The sequence below is a fragment of the Aspergillus thermomutatus genome (genome assembly GCF_002237265.1).
Source record: "Aspergillus thermomutatus strain HMR AF 39 chromosome Unknown NODE_250, whole genome shotgun sequence".
NCBI lineage: Eukaryota > Fungi > Ascomycota > Eurotiomycetes > Eurotiales > Aspergillaceae > Aspergillus > Aspergillus thermomutatus.
In genome coordinates, this window is record NW_020798300.1 from 12,373 (window position 1) to 26,379 (window position 14,007).

The following is a 14,007-nucleotide window of genomic DNA, read 5'->3' on the forward strand; positions in this document are numbered from 1 at the left end:
TCATCAATCATCAATCATCAATCATCAATCATCAATCATTAATCGCAATCCCGCCTGATACGTCAGCATATGCGATGCTCGGGAGGTCGCCACGGGACCCTGAGGATCTCAAAGATTCGTCTCTCATCGCGTCCTTCAAGCAGTCGGCCTTCATTTAGCTTCCTCCGTTGCTCTCCACGTAGCACATCCGCATAAAGTCCTCGTTGGTTCAAGCGCATCCCCTTCTTGCTCGCCAGCAGTCTCATGCTCCGGTTGAATATGTCATTCCCCGTGAAATAAATCAGCGCGGCCCCTATTTCTGATCCAGGTACAAATAGAAGATCAATGCGGCGCCAGGTTTTGCTGCCGGGCAACACAGACACTCCATGCCATTTGGATCCGTCGCATCGGGAGGTGCTGGCGAGACTGACCTGGAGAAAGCCGTCTTGAAAGAGTTGAGGAACCACAATGTCCATCATTATCGTCCTGATCTGCTCAATAGTAGCATCGGCTTTCGTGATGAGCAGATCGATGTCACCTGAGTCGGACGCCCCACGCCGGTAAGAACCACTGATGATGACCTGCATCCCAGGGTCCGCCCTCTGGACCGCCTTTCGGACGATTTCTCCGTGGGCTTCGACTTCACGCCGCGGAATTCGCTGGGCAAAATCGTGGTAGTGTTCCACTCCAATCCGCTGGGATTTTGTCAATGATGCTTTGGTCTTGAGATCACCCAGCGACCTGTAGCCCTGAGCAATCCATCGAGATGCCTGGGATATACCAGCACCGTAGACACCCAAGAATTCCTGTAGTATGAGATCTTCGAGCGTATTGTTTGCGTTTTCCAAACGACGTAGCCGGTTGGTAAACACGATCTCCTCGATCTTGTCTGCTAAGCGCGGGCCTATGCCGGGGATAGCACGCGCCTGCGCTCTAGTGACGATTTTTTTCGGTTGTCTGCGAAGAGCAGCGATCGCTTTTCGATAGGCCAACGTACGCCACTGATCCGATGTCTTTGTATAGTAGTCCAGCATTTGCTGGAGGATTTCGATGGTCTTACTGTTCGGGTTGTCTGTCTTGGAATTTGAATCATGTTTTTGCATGCAAGCGAATTTCTGCTGCCAGGCCTCTACCATTTTGTCCTCGTTAGAGAGGTATCTTTCTTTCTTCCCAATTGATTCTGTATCGGAAGCGTCCGAGGCCTCCGTCTCATTCGCTTCGACGGAACCTTCCTCCAGAGGGTCCAAAGGCTGCATTTGGGTCAGCAATCATATTCATTGATAGCGTGTCGACAAACTCACCAAGTCTTTTGCGACTTTAGTTGCTTCAATCATGTCATCCAAGGCATCTCGCTCTCGGGAAGGGAGTTCTGGGACAGGCTGTTCTTGATGTGTTTCATCTGAGCGCGCTTCGACGGGCTGTTCAGAAGCGTGATCGACAACGCATTGGTCCCTCGAGTCTTGAGAGGGCGTAGGAGTGACTTGTTGCTTCCCACTTGGCTTCAAGGGCAAAGAAGCGGTCGAAGGTGTCTCATTTGCGGGGGTCGTCTCTTCGGCATCAAGGCCAGGTGCTCCATTGACGCGGAATCGAACAAGCGTTGTGCTTAGTACAGACTTGAATTTGATACACTCGGAAGGGTAACTTTCATCGAGCAAAGCAACATTGGGCTGCTAAAGTTAGAGAAAATATGGAATAGCTGCACAGCTCACAGCATACTCACCGGGAAAGCCTCGAGTTTGAGATGTTTAAGGACATCTTGGAACATCAAACCTTTGTCAACTATCACATGAGTGATATGAGCTTCCCATTTCTTTGCACAGATGGCACCGTACTCCTGAGCACGCTGAATCCGTAGGCGCCGAAGAGGCGAGACATCGTTGTTAGGAAAGAAGACTGGCGACACTGTTAGCACGAAAACAAAATACTGACTGCATACCGCCCAGTGACCCACAGAACACAAGATTCTTGAAGATCTGCTGCTCTTCAGGAATAGTCCTAGGGGCGATTACCCGTCGTCGTTTGGATCGGTTGTCGGCTTCTGAACTTCCTGTCAAGGCCCCAGTGGTGTTGGATCTTTTGACCCCAGGCTGCAAGCCATCACTACCGGGTACGAGCATCTTGCTATGGGTACTCGAGCCTGCGGTACTGGTCGAACTAGACTCAGGGGCTGAAGTCGCACGTAGCAGCTTGAGAGGTGGGGTATTGTTGCGACAATTGGAAGAGGTGGTCTTGTCACTATTTCTGGATCTTGTGATGAGATAAGACAGTTCGATATCGGCCTCATCCTCCGAGTCATCTGTCAAGCAATCCAACTGTTCCAGTGCCTTGAAAAAGGCATCTTTGTCCAGAGTCTTTTCCGCCATTCTCTGGCCTGGATGGTGGTTGTGTGCGCAAAACTTTGCAAGAGGTCTCGAGCCATGGATGAGTGATTAGCGTCGGCTGCCTAGACAGACAGCTTCGATATTGGAGAGTTTACTTGGTCTAAATCGATGTCGTGATGCTGACCATTAGAGTTACACGCGGCGAAGGCAGATACGCGTGTGACAAGCACGAAAGTGCCACCAAGTCACGTGACTCAGATATCAATTAAGTTACTCTCTTTGTCAAATAGCTGTTGGCGGTCCGGCGAGCTTGAGATTACCTTAGCCGGTGCAGTTCCAACTGATCTTTCACTTACAACTCATTCAAGCCAATTGGCCTCTATCAACATGTGGAAGTCATCAGTGCGTCTATCATCACTGGCAGACGCATCCCTATCACAAGGTGGCCGCTGCCTCAGCTGTCAACTCCGCAATGCCACAAGACTGCAGCCATCACTGCGCTACTACGCCACTAGCCAAAGCAAGAGCGGCGACGACCTGAAGCCTGCCGCAGCAAGCAAGCCGCCTGCAACCGAAAAGATTCAGTTTAAACAGAATGCCTCCCCGTCATCACCTCAGCCTGGCGATGCGGACTTTGTCCCTCCGGCCCTCGACCGTCCCATCGGCACAGTGATCCCTCCTCAAGAAGGACAAAATACCGGCTCCGACGAGCGATCACTGCAACAAAGACGGGACGATTTCGTCAATTACGATAAACACCTAGAGAGACGCAAGGAATTGTATGAAGCTCCGTCCACCGCTAATTGTCATGTATAGCGTACTAACAACGCCGCTATCAACAGAACAAGACAAGTCGCAAAACCGTACTTCAGAGAATGGTCCAACATGCGCTACCACGAGGGTAAAACCTTCAAGTCCAACCCCCGGTTGTTCAAACGAGACAAGGCCCTCTACTTCCCTAACATGTACGGTATCACTCTTGCTTCGCCGAAACAACCGCAAAACACCACCTCGATACTCCGCGGCAAAGTGTCCGTCGTCAATGTCTTCTCAAGCGTCTGGGCAGAGTCGCAGGTTGCGACTTTTACGGGCCCGAAGCAGAACCCCGGTCTATGGGAGGCGATGAAGAGCGGAAGCGAGCTTGTTCAGAAGGTCGATATCAACCTGGAAGAAAATGCGATGAAGGCTTGGCTCGTTCGTACTTTTATGTGGCGGATGCGGGCCAATCTGCCCAAGGAGCAGCACGAACGGTATTTCCTTGTGCGCAAAGGTCTCACGGATGGTCTGAAAGAAGCAATCGGAATGATGAACAGTAAGGTTGGTTATGTCTATCTGCTGGACGAGAACTGTCGCATCCGATGGGCGGGTAGCGGACCGGCAGAGAAAGGCGAGCTGGAGGGATTGAACAACGGTGTCCGGAAATTAATCCAGGAGAGAAGGATCAGTCTCGAGTCGGAGCTACCGGCTGAGGAATGGGCGGGAAGAAACCAAAGTGAATCCGCAAGTCTGAAGCCTAGAGTGATCATGCGGTGAGCCCTGGAGCTATAGCAGTCTGTCCCTGTATGTACATGTATAAATGTGAAATAGACAACCTGAAACGCCATGGCCATTGTGATTAGTGCTTGCATGCAGAAAAAGGGTACATGAAAACCCCCAAACGCCGTGCCATATCGATAAAGAATCAAGGCTGAGCAAGTAATTGTAACACAAAAAAATCGGCGGTATACGGGGCACCAGCACCTCACCGGAAGAAGAAAAGCATCAAGAAACAAAACCCGATAAAAGCTCCCAAGATGATCGCGTCACGTCTCCTCTTCGTACCAATCTTACCGATCAAAGCATTCATTCCGGGTACCTTATTGGCAGCGCCAACGATACGACGATTGATGCTGGCCAGCGTTTCACGTTGTAGCCCAAAACTCTCGTTGATCGCATACGCCTGGCTCAGAACGCCATCTATCATATTATGACTTTCGTCTATACGACCCCGCTCCTCGAGCATGTAGTCTGCCTCGGCAGCGGCGGGGTTTGAATTGCGGTAGGCATCAATGTCGGAGCGAACGTTCGACAAAAGATTGGCTCGGTCGCGGGACTCTGCGATTGCGGCGTTCAGGCGCTGCAGTTCGCGGCGATGATCGTGGAGGACTTCGCGATTCCGGGCAAGATTGCTCTGTTTCAGGGCGGATGCGGTGAGAGTGGCTTCGGAGTCGAGGAGACGGGAGAGCTGGGAGATGAGGGATTCACGCTGTGATGGGAAAGTATCAGCATAGATGCCCGCTGAGCCGGACTTTAGGAACCCCAGAGTACACACCTTTTCGAGAAGATCTTTCAGTTGCGATTCAACCCGTTGTTCTTCTTCTGAGGGTTTCGGAGGCAGCTTCGTCATCGATGCATACTGCGCGTAGGTGTGGAACAGACTCTCGGTCTAGAGACAATACAATCAACATTCAATCGCGACTAAAATGTTATTAATAAAGTATCTTCGGATTTGGTACCTGAGTCTCAAGCGAACGGGCTTGCTGCCGAAGCTGAGCCCATCCGGTTCCAGTGGAAGTTGCCATAGTCTGGTTCCGGGTCAGAAGCTCTGTATAGATTGATGGTGATAAACCGCGCCCAAAAATGAAAGCAATAACTCGTTGGATCACAGTACTAATTCAGCGACGGTCATCCGGCCGGCCAGGCAGTCATTAACACTTCCACCGAGACCAAGAACAATGCCATCATTCGACGATGATCCTCCCGCCTATCTGACAGCCGGTTGGGGGGTCCTCCGGGGGGCGGCGTCACCAGCGATCAGCCACAGTCACGTGCCCGCTTAGCCCAGCCGCAGCGTGACCGCACCAACACAGAAAAAAACCCTAGTCCCACAACGAACATCCCAAATTGACCCGGTCCATCTTCAATCCTCACTGTCGACAATACCCGTACGACACGACACGAAGCCGCCCACCATGGTATGTTGAATGCGCAATCTTTCGATTTGGGCCTTTTTTTTGAATTTGTTGGGGTCTGTTATGCTGACGAAACTTAGTCGACATCCAAGGTCAAGGCTGGTCAGCTCTGGGGAAAGAGCAAGGAAGACCTTTCCAAGCAGCTCGAGGAGTTGAAGACCGAGCTCTCCCAGCTCCGTGTCCAGAAGATCGCTGCCGGTGCCTCTTCAAAGACTCAGAGAATGTGCGTTTGAACTCGAAACCCTTCCTTTTGCATCTGCAATTCTACCTCGAAAAAATAAAAAAAAAGTCCCCCCAAATGTGGCATGGGAATTTATCGGAAGAACAACGGAAACGACACACTGGGAAAAACCGGCGCCTACGAATATCGCAAATTGCACAATATATATCAGAAACGACATTTGGGGACAGGAATACTGATTTGCTGCCGTTCTACAGCCACGACGTTCGCAAGTCGATCGCTCGCGTTCTCACCGTCATCAACGCCAACCAGCGCGCCCAGCTCCGTCTGTTCTACAAGAACAAGAAGTACACTCCTCTTGACCTCAGACCCCGCCTCACCCGTGCCCTCCGCCGCAGACTCACCAAGCACGAGGCTACCCTCAAGACGGAGAAGCAGCGCAAGAAGGAGATCCACTTCCCCCAGCGGAAGTACGCCGTCAAGGTATGACCATCGCGATGCGCCTCCTGCCTCGTCCCTATGCGAACACAAAAAATCCCGCAATTGTGCGGCGTATTCAATTCAAGACAGTGGAGTCACTAACGGGGCGATTTCCACAGGCCTAAATGAAGACCAACGTCGTTTCTGGATCTGAAATGGAGTTACGGGAAGGTCGTTATAAAAGATGACGAGTTCGACCTAGAGACCTTGCGTTCGTGCGGGGGCTTCGGGGTTTCAGCAAAAATCTTTTAAAAGGTTGATTTTGTATCTTAGAGATATGAGATGCAGGTCAATAATACATGAAGGCTTTACTTGACATGACGTGACAATTGCGATTTTTGCTACTTTGAATATGCCTTGACGGATTTATGGTCTTCGATCTGGCCCGGCCAACCCGTTTCCTCAGGGTATCGTTGGAGGCATTGAGAGGCCCAGCTCGGTTCGATCCAAGGTCTAGACATACTTAGAATTTCAACACTAGATGTTTTCTAACAACTACCTTTGGCATTGGCACCCTGCGCTAATCCGACATGATCCCCGAACATGTTCATTAAACTCCATCGTATATAATCTACTAACTCGAACCAGCCAATCCAGCGGCCACGAGTGCGGGAGTACGTCCCGCCGCCTGACTCACCGGCGCACCCGAAGACTGCGCGGAGCTAAAGACACTCGGCTCCAGAGTCCACATGCCCCCGCAGACGCAAGCTCTCAACAAACCCAGCTTCGCAATCATGCGGAAGGAGAGCAGCGACCGCGGGGGGTGCGTGTCGCTGGAGATCTCGCAGCAGCGGACGCACCGCCGTCGACGCTGCTGCACCTGCGTGCTGGATTTCCCGCTCTGATTTGCGTTTGCGCTTGCGCTAGCCTCCGGAAGAGCAGATGCAGACGCAGCTGCGATAGCCCTACAGGGAATCTTCTTGATGATATCCACGTCCCGGTTCCTCCGGTACATCTCGGTGCGGCGGTCGTTGGACAGCCCCAGCCAGCTGTAGTCACCCATGTAGATCGAGATGCGGTCGATCTCCGCTTTGAGCGCGGGGACCGTCTGTCGGAGGATGGTGGCCACCGCCGACACCAGCACGGGAGGCACACGGGCGTTCACCAGGAGTTCCTTCTCGGGGCCTGGGCGTTCGGCATCGCCAAACCCGGCGCCGTGATAGGCATGGCGCACGGCCGAGTCCACGCCAGCGAGGAACTTCTCGTATGCGTCGATACGAATAGGCGCGGATTCTAGCGTTTGGTAGATCTCCGCGTAGTAGACGCGGGCATCTCCGCTTAGAGGCGCTGCGGTCGCGTAGCCTGCGTAGATCCCGCGCAAGCCCCGGCAGATAAACCGCAGGAATGCACGCGACATGCTTGAAAGGAGGATGATGAGAGGAAGGGAGTTTGTGGATTTTACTGCCGGAAATGGAGGTTAGCAAATTAGCAAACATACGACGGATTGATTTGGTATGTAGAGGCGGAGGCACCACGAACACTTCTGTGTTAATGCTTCCTGGTCGGCGGATAGGCTTTCAAAGTCATCTGCGAGATCGAAAAGCTCGTCAAGCACATAGAATGAAAAATCAAGGGCCCATTTGGTGTTTCCAAGCACCATACGCAAAACATCTATGCAGACAGAGTACGGTTAGCACCAGCTTCGTAATCAATCCATCGAAAATGATCTTTACCAGGGTCATGCGGCTCTGTGGCACCGCCTTTGTTGTACTGGAAGAAGAACGCATATAGCACCGAAGCATGGCGAAGCTGGAGGATGGCCCATGGTATGGCGGATGCGAAGTTCCGCGGCGTGTATTTGTTCTTGAACCCCAGAGCAGCTTGAATACTTAGACAACGGGGAATATAGGGATGATTCATAAGCTTATCCTGCTCTACTGTAAAGTTGCAGTTAATAGGCAAGGCGCGGTATGCTTCGTTGATGAAGGTGGCCTGTGCCTCTGTAGATTTGTTAGCGGAAAGGATCACTTGCAAAAAAAATCGAAGGATGTGAGCTAACCGGGTGACAGTTGTCGTAGAAGAATCAACAGTATGTCGTCTGTATTCACGTCGCTTCCACAACCACGACAATAGGCTAGAGTCAGCGCTGCAATAGCAGCCGAATATTTGTCTAGCGTGGTATCAGCAAATGCGCCAATTCATGACCTTACAGTCAAGGTACGTACTCTCATCATGAAGTCCACCCTCAGACCCGTAAGAGTGCTCCATGAGCCTTAGGTGAGTTTGTCCCTCTCCATCAAGCGTCACAGCAGCGCAAGCGTTCGGTGAGAAGCTGATATGAAGACCTGCTGCAAATCCATGAATCAGCGTGGTCGAGGCGATGGGGCCGAAATATTACTGACCTGAAGGCTCTGGGGGGTAGTGAAAGCCCGCCTGAGCCAAGCTGGTCACAGTGTTTGCGTCGTCGACTCCGTTAAACACAGCCATGGTCTTGGGATCATAGAAGACCACAGAGCCGTCGTCATAGGTGATAGCGAGCACATTGCCATACTCGATCTGGTCTATCGAAATGGCGTACTTGTCGGAATACACATCATCCAACCGACGCAGCTCCAATTTCGGCTACCTCGATTGTTAATAGCGATACAAGTGATCTTCGCCGTCAAAGTGCTCACCTTGATCTGGGCATTGTTTTTCTTCGAAGCGACTTCATCAAATTTCGGGTGAAGAGTCAAGGGGCCGGTGTCCAATTGCCACCGTACAATGACGCTTGCTGGACCTTGTTGCTGAGGATGATCCTGCGTGACGTGAAGAGGAGTTGAATAGACGGCAACGACCCAGGGATTTGCCGTGGAGCCCGCTGGGTTATCGAGGGCTGGAAGCACAATATCCAAGCCGGTAAGACAGTAAAGAGAGTTGGTAAATGAGGGCAAGCCCTGTGCATTATCTCCCGCATTGCGGTTCGTGCCCGGCACGTCGCACTGAGATTCGACTTTGCAATGGAGGAAGCGGAAGGAAGGGACAGGCCAAGGGGCTGGCGGTTTTTGCTGGCCAGGGTCGTATTGAGTCGGGGTCCAGGCGATGTGAACGCGATAAAGACAGATTTTCTGGCATGCTGAGTGCGTGGCTACGAGAATGCCGCCCTGGGTAGATACCAACGCCGCGTGGGTCAGCAGTCGGTCTGAGTAGCCTGTATTTTTGAGTTCTGCGGAGATTTCCGCCCATCTGCTGTCGGGATTCTGATACAACAGTCGAATGAGGCCAGACCTGGTCACACAAACCAGACCTGCCTTGTTGACTGGATGGAAAGGGCCAATTGGACGACGTCGAAATGGCGAGTAGGCCCAGCGTCCCTGCACCTTTGCCGCTTGGTAGAAGGAATGCACCTGTATCGACAGTGAGCAAAGGGTGTAGGAAGGTCCCGAGATCGACGAACACGCACCGTGCGTTGGGTGTTCAACCACATCATACCCACTATTTGAGCACCGTCATCATCAGGATCAAAAGCTGCTTGACGATGGCCAGCAATACTGTTGAGCGCAATTGAAATTGAGTAGATGGATACCCGTCCAGAAGAATCTGCCACCGCCAGTTCGGCCCCCGGCTCATTCCAGCACAGATGAACCAAGGTGTGTCCTCCATGAGCATCGGTGACTGGCAGCAGGGGGGTCTCTTCACTGAGGACCCATTTTCCATCTGAGGGCCGACACTGGAGATGACGGACATTGACTCTCAGTCCGTCCTGAGAGATGTATGCAATACATCCAAGTTTTGACCATGCAATCTTCCTGATGTAGCGTTAGATGCGGCACCATGCGTGTAGTCTCGCAAGCTTGAATCTTTGATACTTACTGACAACACCCTATCAGTCTCATTTCATCTAAGCGTTGTGCGAGACCTCTAGGGGAGGTAGTAGAAGGGGACAAACCCAGCTCGAGGGAGCCCGGCTCTCCAAACAAATCGTCAACATTGATGCCGTCTTCCATGATCAAGGGCATTCTGAACAAATATTTTGTCTTGATTTATGACAGTATCGATGACGAGGTACAGTTTCAGAGAAGTGCCAGCACCATCATTGTCCTCCAGGCATTAGAAGCGATGGCCTGCGAGACCGGAGAGCCCGTTCCAGCGTGCGATATCCAGGCGATTGGACGCACGAAACGACCAAGATTCTACCTAGTCAGGAAAAAATCAATAGTGGCATATCAATGAGTTTTTCGCCATTATGATGATTTTCACCCTATCGTTATGCCTTTGTTTCACGCTTCTTCTATCAGTAGCATCATCACAGTTCGTTCTCCATATTGGTGCAATCAAGCTGATTAGTCAATTGTCATGTGATGTCATGTGGGCTAATCGCCCAGCCAACCGCTCACCAGCCATGATTGGCGCTTGCGACTCTATATCAAGGGTAACAACAAAAACCCTTCTTACCGTCGGCGAGCTCATTATTGAAAGAAGCATCCTCGAGCATTGATATACACATTCCAAGTGATGGGCTGTGTGTATTCATGTTGATAGTGCTCATTCAAATACGCTAAACACAACATCTCCTACGATATGAAGCCTAAACCGCGATCAGGGTGCAATCACTATAGCGACTGGTTTTCACTACCAATGGGTACTACTAGGAGAACCTAGGACATATGAATACCTACAACATAACGATACTCAACGGAAAGAAAATCGTAAGAGTGCTAGGGACATACTATGCGTGTCCATCGCTGCCCTGCGGAGTGGTTTGCGATGATCAAAGAGAGAAGGTCAACTGCACCACCTTATAAGAGGGTGTCTACAATGCTGGGGCTTGGTGGGTAGTCAGTCTACAGTCACGGATTGAAGCATTAGAAATTCTTGAGTATTCTCGCAATCAAAAGATACAAAGTTCTGTGTGTATGTACCTAAGTATGTAGCCTTCGAAGCTGACCTGATGGTCTTGAGCGCTCCAGAGTGTGGCCCCAGGCATCTTATAAGGTTGACCAATGACAATGCAGCAATCAAGGACGGGAATAATGGCCCTAAAACTCTTCAACAATAACAATAATGCATCAATATCACAATAATCATGGTATGAGATATAGCTACGTCCTTAAGTGAATTAGAATTCAGCAGTGGATGAATGAGACGGCTCTTGAGTCATACTCTCTAAGGTAGCAAGCTTTCAGATGCATCTATTGCCATCATCCAGAGCAGTAGATATCCATCGCTCAGACTAATCCCTATCTACCTTAGCTACAAGAAGACCCCGTCCCTTTCTCCTGCCAAAGAACCCTCCTAAGAAGAAGATAATGACGATCTCCCATCCGTCTGATGATACTGTATATATTGCTACTACCTTACCTTCAAGGCGCCAACAGCCAACATTCCTCCTGACATACCACCTGTTGCTCTTCGACACTTGTCAACCCTAACGGCGAGTTTAAAGTAGTCTTGGTCCACGATTTCTTTCCACCACGTCTGATCTCACCGCGTCTGATCCATTTGACTAAATATCGGCGGTGCTTCCTCCCGTCGTCTCTCTCCGTGGGTCAGTCAAAATAAACACAAACATCGGCACCAAGCGAGAGGACAGACTCTGCTCAAGAACAACTGGAATAATCTTTCTTCCACAACAACCACTCCTCCTATCTATCTATGGCTTAGGTTGTGGTCATTCACCATCCCATCCCCTGCTTCATCATTTCTTGCCTACTACGTGCTACTTCCTGTTCATATTAATCTCTCAGCCTCCTCTTCTCTCCTGAATTTCCCTCCGTCAATTACTCTTACTCCCCAGCCAAAAGCTGGTTCGAGTCTCTTTGAGGCGAGATTCTGATTTTTCTCCGGATTGCTTTACCTCAATTACGTGTTCCACCTTTCCCATGATCGTATCTCAGGGCAACTTCTAGCTTTTCCCCGTGGAAAGCTCCTCTTTCTCCCTATCACCCTTTCCCCCCCTCTCTCTCTGTGTGTGTTTTCCTCAAGAAATACGCGATCATCACAGCTCTTTATGGCGCAGCTTCCGCCCTCTTCAACCACCACCGCTTCCTCCTTGACCACCTCATCATCCATCTCTTCCTCTCAAACCCCTACAATTTTAGAAGAGATGTGGAATTCTATACTCATGGATGATTCTTCCGACCTTTCAGAGCTGAGCTCTCCGCCAGCATCTCCTCAACTCCCTCCGAGCTTCATTCCCTCGCCGCCTCCGTCTCAAGACGCGGGCGAGTCGTCTAGCGCCGCACGCGGCCAAGACGGCCTCTCCCCCGCCAGAAAGAAGCGTCGCGTAGCCGTCCCAAAGGAGCGCACCACGCAACGTCTCGATCTGTCCGGGGCTGCAGGGCTCAGTTTTGGCGAACAGCAGGCGCAGGTTGATTTACTAGTTAAAACTCTCCGTCGTCATCGCAAGATTGTCGTCATCGCGGGTGCTGGTATCTCCACGTCTGCAGGCAGTATGCAATTCCTTCAGCCTCATGGTGGATGAGAGAATAATCACACGCTAATTGGCTGATCTACGGTTATAGTTCCCGACTTTCGCTCTACTGATGGCCTCTTCAAAACTCTCCAGAAGAAACACAACCTCAAAGCTTCCGGCAAGCTTCTGTTCGACGCTGCCGTCTACCAGGATGAGACCTTGACCGCCTCCTTTCAGGATATGGTGCGGTCGCTGTCGGAAGAGGCGGCCAAGACCCGCCCGACCGCGTTCCACCACATGCTCGCTCGTCTGGCACGGGAGAACCGGCTCACACGACTGTACACTCAGAATATCGATGGCATTGAAACATCAATGCCACCTCTGGCAACCCAAATACCTTTGAACGTAAAGGCACCCTGGCCGCGCACGATCCAATTGCACGGAAGCCTCGACAAAATGGTTTGCCAAAAGTGCCGACATCTTCGCGATTTCGACCGGGAAATGTTCAACAGGCCTGACGCTCCTGAATGCCCCGAGTGCTCGAAGAATAACCAATTCCGCATCGAGACTGGACAGCGGAGTCATGGAATTGGCAAGATGCGACCGCGGATTGTGCTATACAATGAGCACAACCCGGACGAGGAGGCGATCACCTCAGTCATGAACGCAGATATACGGTCCCGACCGGACGCACTGATCGTGGTTGGCACCAGTCTGAAAATCCCCGGCGTACGTCGCCTGGTGAAGAGCCTCTGTTCCGTGATCCGCTCGCGTCGCAACGGCGTCACCATGTGGATCAACAACGAGCCGCCTGCCGGCAAGGAATTCGAAGACTGCTGGGATCTGATGGTCAAGGGCGACTGCGAAGAAGTTGCGCGGCTCGCCGGTCTGAAACGGTGGGACGACGATTCCGAGGAGGTCTTTGACGAGTGCAACTCCTCCGAAGTCGAGCGGGTGAAGAAGGAACAAGGTGCCGTATCCATTGTCATCCGAACGCCGAAGAAGAAGCAGAAGACGCAGACAGGATTTCTTACGCCTTCCTCTAGCCACGACGAGGAGTCAGCAGAACTGCGACACAAGCAGCCATCGAACGGTGGCTCTCTCAACAATCCTGCCAGCCGGGGACGGAGTCTCAAAGATGTGCTCAACAAGGCCAAAACCGGCGAACCCAAGAAAGCCGCGCCGAAAAAGAGTGTGCCCAAGAAGCGAGGCAAGAAAGCCGAGCCGGCGCACAATGCGAAGATCACCGCCTTCAGCAAAGTCACCAAAACCGCTAGGGCTGCGACTGGCGATGCTGGCAAATCCGTCAAACTGGAGAAGGATGATACGAAACCGATGCATCCGCTTCCGCCTGGTGCGGCGCGCAATAACGGGCCTCTATTCCCTCACCTGGTCGGTAAAGGGAACACTTCTCCGTGCGGTGAACTCTGGAGCAACCCTGACACGATTTCTCCCAAATCGGTTCCGAAGGGAATGAAAAATCTGCTCAATCCTCCAAGTCCGTGATGTTTCCGATTCGCGTTTGACGTTTCTGTACTATTACTATTCTTTTTTCAGCTGTGAGGACGATCGGTTCGACCGATCCTCACCTGATATTGTTCGCGGATACCATTGATAGACTATGTTGCATATTTGGCGTTGGGTATGGGGATGACTTTGATTTCAATGCATCAGGTCTGACTTTGAAAGCTGAATAGCCGATGTATGGTCATGCGGCTGGATTGTTCTGTATTTCTCGCTGTACACTCTACGGAATCATGA

General features: G+C 51.4%; 6 protein-coding genes across 6 annotated transcripts; 3 read left to right on the plus strand and 3 right to left on the minus strand.

Annotated features, from left to right (window-relative positions):
• Window positions 1-62: 62 nt before the first annotated feature.
• On the minus strand, window positions 63-2,342 carry CDV56_102032 (DNA-directed DNA polymerase IV; the record flags this gene model as incomplete). The annotated part of the gene is made up of 4 exons (XM_026755651.1): window positions 63-1,229; window positions 1,281-1,646; window positions 1,700-1,872; window positions 1,916-2,342. 4 exons carry the CDS (start codon window positions 2,340-2,342, stop codon window positions 63-65), a joined length of 2,133 nt encoding a protein of 710 aa, XP_026611108.1.
• A 345-nt stretch (window positions 2,343-2,687) lies between these two features.
• On the plus strand, window positions 2,688-3,833 carry CDV56_102394 (mitochondrial ATPase complex subunit ATP10; the record flags this gene model as incomplete). The annotated part of the gene is made up of 2 exons (XM_026756013.1): window positions 2,688-3,079; window positions 3,143-3,833. 2 exons carry the CDS (start codon window positions 2,688-2,690, stop codon window positions 3,831-3,833), a joined length of 1,083 nt encoding a protein of 360 aa, XP_026611109.1.
• Window positions 3,834-4,041: 208 nt separating this feature from the next.
• On the minus strand, window positions 4,042-4,861 carry CDV56_102575 (putative vesicle transport v-SNARE protein Gos1; the record flags this gene model as incomplete). The annotated part of the gene is made up of 2 exons (XM_026756194.1): window positions 4,042-4,725; window positions 4,796-4,861. 2 exons carry the CDS (start codon window positions 4,859-4,861, stop codon window positions 4,042-4,044), a joined length of 750 nt encoding a protein of 249 aa, XP_026611110.1.
• A 390-nt stretch (window positions 4,862-5,251) lies between these two features.
• On the plus strand, window positions 5,252-5,921 carry RPL35 (60S ribosomal protein uL29; the record flags this gene model as incomplete). The annotated part of the gene is made up of 3 exons (XM_026756334.1): window positions 5,252-5,254; window positions 5,332-5,474; window positions 5,690-5,921. The coding sequence occupies 3 exons, from the start codon at window positions 5,252-5,254 to the stop codon at window positions 5,919-5,921; spliced, it is 378 nt and encodes a 125-aa protein (XP_026611111.1).
• Window positions 5,922-6,486: 565 nt separating this feature from the next.
• On the minus strand, window positions 6,487-9,850 carry SIN4 (mediator of RNA polymerase II transcription subunit 16; the record flags this gene model as incomplete). Its single annotated transcript, XM_026756493.1, has 9 exons — window positions 6,487-7,313; window positions 7,392-7,523; window positions 7,586-7,852; window positions 7,912-8,022; window positions 8,078-8,197; window positions 8,255-8,474; window positions 8,528-9,238; window positions 9,295-9,640; window positions 9,705-9,850. 9 exons carry the CDS (start codon window positions 9,848-9,850, stop codon window positions 6,487-6,489), a joined length of 2,880 nt encoding a protein of 959 aa, XP_026611112.1.
• Window positions 9,851-11,841: 1,991 nt separating this feature from the next.
• Window positions 11,842-13,752, plus strand: CDV56_103473 (putative SIR2 family histone deacetylase (Hst4); the record flags this gene model as incomplete). Its single annotated transcript, XM_026757092.1, has 2 exons — window positions 11,842-12,283; window positions 12,356-13,752. The coding sequence occupies 2 exons, from the start codon at window positions 11,842-11,844 to the stop codon at window positions 13,750-13,752; spliced, it is 1,839 nt and encodes a 612-aa protein (XP_026611113.1).
• Between the last annotated feature and the right edge of the window lie 255 nt (window positions 13,753-14,007).